Raw genomic sequence first — 3,033 nt, forward strand, 5'->3', positions numbered from 1 at the left:
AGAGAGAGAAACATCAATGATGAGAGAGAATCATTGATTGGCTGCCTCCTGCATGTCCCCTACTGGGGATCGAGCCCGCAACCCAGGCATATGCCCTTGACCAGAATCAAACCTGCGACCCTTCAGTCTGCAGGCTGACGCCCTATCCACTTAGCCAAGCCGGCTAGGGCAGTAGTGGAGCCACTTAAATGAAACTTAGTGGAAGCCTTAATGATAAACAGACTGCATGTCACAGGGGTGGGAACCCAAGGTGGCCTGTGTGGCCAGGGTTCGGAGCAGTGCTGTTCTAGCCCATGTTCAGGGCTCAAGATGAGAGTTCCCTCATTTGGCAGCTGTTCTCACCTCTGGGGGCCTCCATGGGGGTATGATGTGTGTCCTTGCAGGCAGAAATCAGAAGGGAAGAAGGAACACAGGCATAAAGAATAAAAATGGCAACAAACAAGTACCTATCAATATTAACCTTAAATGTAAATGGATTAAATGCTCCAAACAAAAGACATAGGGTAGCTGAACGGATAAGAAAACATGACCTGACTCACCCTGCAGCCCCGGCCGCAGTGCGCGTTCTCCTGCCCGCCCGACGCTCCCCACAGCCACCACCACCCTTCAGAATGGCCAACAGGGGACCCGCCTACGGTCTGAGCCGCGAGGTGCAGCAGAAGATTGAGAAACAGTACGATGCAGACCTGGAGCAGATCCTGATCCAGTGGATCACCACCCAGTGCCGCAAGGATGTGGGCCGGCCCCAGCCCGGGCGGGAGAACTTCCAGAACTGGCTCAAGGATGGCACGGTGAGAGCTGGGCCCCTCGGACCGGAAGTGCTGGGAGAGCAGGGCCGGGTCTGGGGACTGGGGTTGTTTCACCTGAAGAAGGAGGGCTTACCCGACCCGACTTCTTCCTGAGCCTGGAGAGGGTGCACGCTTCCCTCCCTCTGAGTGAAGGGGTGTGTGTGTGTGTGTGTGTGTGAATGGGCCTCGCCGTGAAGGCCCTAGATGACACCAGGTACTCAAAGGAAAGAACTGTTGATATTAAAATATCGAGGTTTTCACTCTGGCCTCAGAAGCCCGGCCTGGGCAGAGCCTGATCCCAACTGGTTTCCTGAGAAGTCCAAGGAGAACCCCCGGAACTTCTCAGACAACCAGCTGCAAGAGGGCAAGAACGTGATTGGGTTACAGATGGGCACCAACCGAGGGGCGTCTCAGGCAGGCATGACCAGCTATGGGATGCCACGCCAGATCCTCTGATCCACTCCCAGCCCTGCTCCTGCCCTTCCTTGGATGGTTAATATATATAAATATATATTTTAGCAGTGACATTCCCAAGAGCCCCTGGAGCCCTCAGGCTCCTCTCTGCCAGGGGGAGGGCCTGGCCTGGCGCATCTCCTCTGGGGGTGCCCCATGGCGGCATCTTCCAGATGGACCTCTGGGAAGGTGGGCCAGGGCCACAGCGCTGTCATCCAGGGGACCAGAGACCGGGCTGGGCCATCTTGACCAGGGGGAAGGGGCAGGTTTCTGGCATTCTGAGGACAAAGAGGGGTGTGGTGGAGTAGGCGTGTGTGAGCTCCCACATGTGTGCCCTCGAACGTGTATGTGCTCGCACGTGTGTGCCCTCGCACACGTATGAGCTCGCACATGTATGTGCTCGCATGTGTGCACGCTCACACGTGTCTGTCCTCACACGTGTATGCACTCGCACGTGTCTGTCCTTGCAAGTGTATGCCCTTGCACATGTGTGCCCTCGCACGTGTGTGTGTCTTATGGGAGCTGACCATGTTGGGGGCTGGGATGGAAAAAGGTGTGGGGGTGAAGAGGAAAAGAATTTGGAAGCTGGGCCTGCTGACTTAGTGATAGAGGTGGAACCCTGGCATTCAGGACCCCAGCTCTGCTGAGGCCAACACCCCCTTCTCCTTCCCAGGAAAGAACATGGCCTGCGTGCAGCGGACGCTGATGAACCTGGGTGGGCTGGCAGTAGCCCGGGATGATGGCCTTTTCTCTGGGGACCCCAACTGGTTTCCTAAGTGAGTATATATGGCTGGGGCTGCCCAGGCCTGGGCAGGCGTGGTCACCCTGCCCATTCCTGTCCCATTCTAGCAGCTGGCCGTGTGCAAAGTACTTTCACCTTCATTTACTTCATCCTCTGGCCCGGGACTCCCATTGGAGAGTGAGGAGGTGGCTTCAGAGAGCTCAAGGCTCAAGGGCAGAGCTGGCAAAGGGAGGATATGACTGGGGCAGCCTCAACCTCCTCCTAACCAGCCCTCCCTCTCCACCCAGGAAGTCCAAGGAGAACCCCCGGAACTTCTCAGACAACCAGCTGCAAGAGGGCAAGAACGTGATTGGGTTACAGATGGGCACCAACCGCGGGGCGTCTCAGGCGGGCATGACCGGCTATGGGATGCCACGCCAGATCCTCTGATCCGCTCCCCGCCCCGCTCCTGCCCTTCCTTGGATGGTTAATATATATAAATATATATTTTAGCAGTGACATTCCCAAGAGCCCCTGGAGCCCTCAGGCTCCTCTCTGCCAGGGGGAGGGCCTGGCCTGGCGCATCTCCTCTGGGGGTGCCCCATGGCGGCCTCTCCCCCTGTGCTTACTAATACATTCCCTTCTCCAAACACACAGAAACTGGACCAACTGGCCTCCTCTTTTCCCCCGGGACCAAAATTTAGGGCGTCTTCCTCCTCCTTCATACCTCTCCTCCCCTGACCTCTCAATCCATTCCAGGCCTGGGGTCAGCGACGCAGCCTTTGGGCCTCCCTTCCACAAATACGCCTCCCCACAGCTGTGGCTGCAGAGACTTAATTTATAGGGAGGGGTCGGTGGCAGCTGCCACCCTGCCGCAGCTGGACTGGGCTCACCACACACTGGAGGCAGCCTGCCCTGGCAGAGGCCCTCTTGGCTTCTCATTTTCCATTCCCCTCGCGTTGGCTCGGGTGGGGTGAGGGGAGAGGGGAGGGAGGGCTGCCCCCTCTGGGCTGGGGCTTGAAGAATCTGAGTGCTGATTTTGAATAAAGAATCTCCCTTTTTTTGGATGGA

At 57.3% G+C, this 3,033-nt stretch overlaps 1 protein-coding gene across 1 annotated transcript in view; it reads left to right on the forward strand.

Annotated features, from left to right (window-relative positions):
- The window catches only part of TAGLN2 (transgelin 2), an 8,299-nt gene extending 5,266 nt beyond the window's left edge, over positions 1-3,033 (forward strand). The window contains exons 2-6 of the mRNA XM_014547607.1: positions 570-898; positions 1,061-1,168; positions 1,357-1,430; positions 1,915-2,017; positions 2,271-3,033. Of these exons, the coding sequence (XP_014403093.1) occupies positions 612-898; positions 1,061-1,168; positions 1,357-1,430; positions 1,915-2,017; positions 2,271-2,412 (714 nt within the window). The 5' untranslated portion in view covers positions 570-611 and the 3' untranslated portion in view covers positions 2,413-3,033. The remainder of the gene's footprint in view (positions 1-569; positions 899-1,060; positions 1,169-1,356; positions 1,431-1,914; positions 2,018-2,270) is intronic.

The sequence above is a fragment of the Myotis brandtii genome, unplaced genomic scaffold, assembly GCF_000412655.1.
Source record: "Myotis brandtii unplaced genomic scaffold, ASM41265v1 scaffold1120, whole genome shotgun sequence".
In the NCBI taxonomy this organism is placed as follows: domain Eukaryota; kingdom Metazoa; phylum Chordata; class Mammalia; order Chiroptera; family Vespertilionidae; genus Myotis; species Myotis brandtii.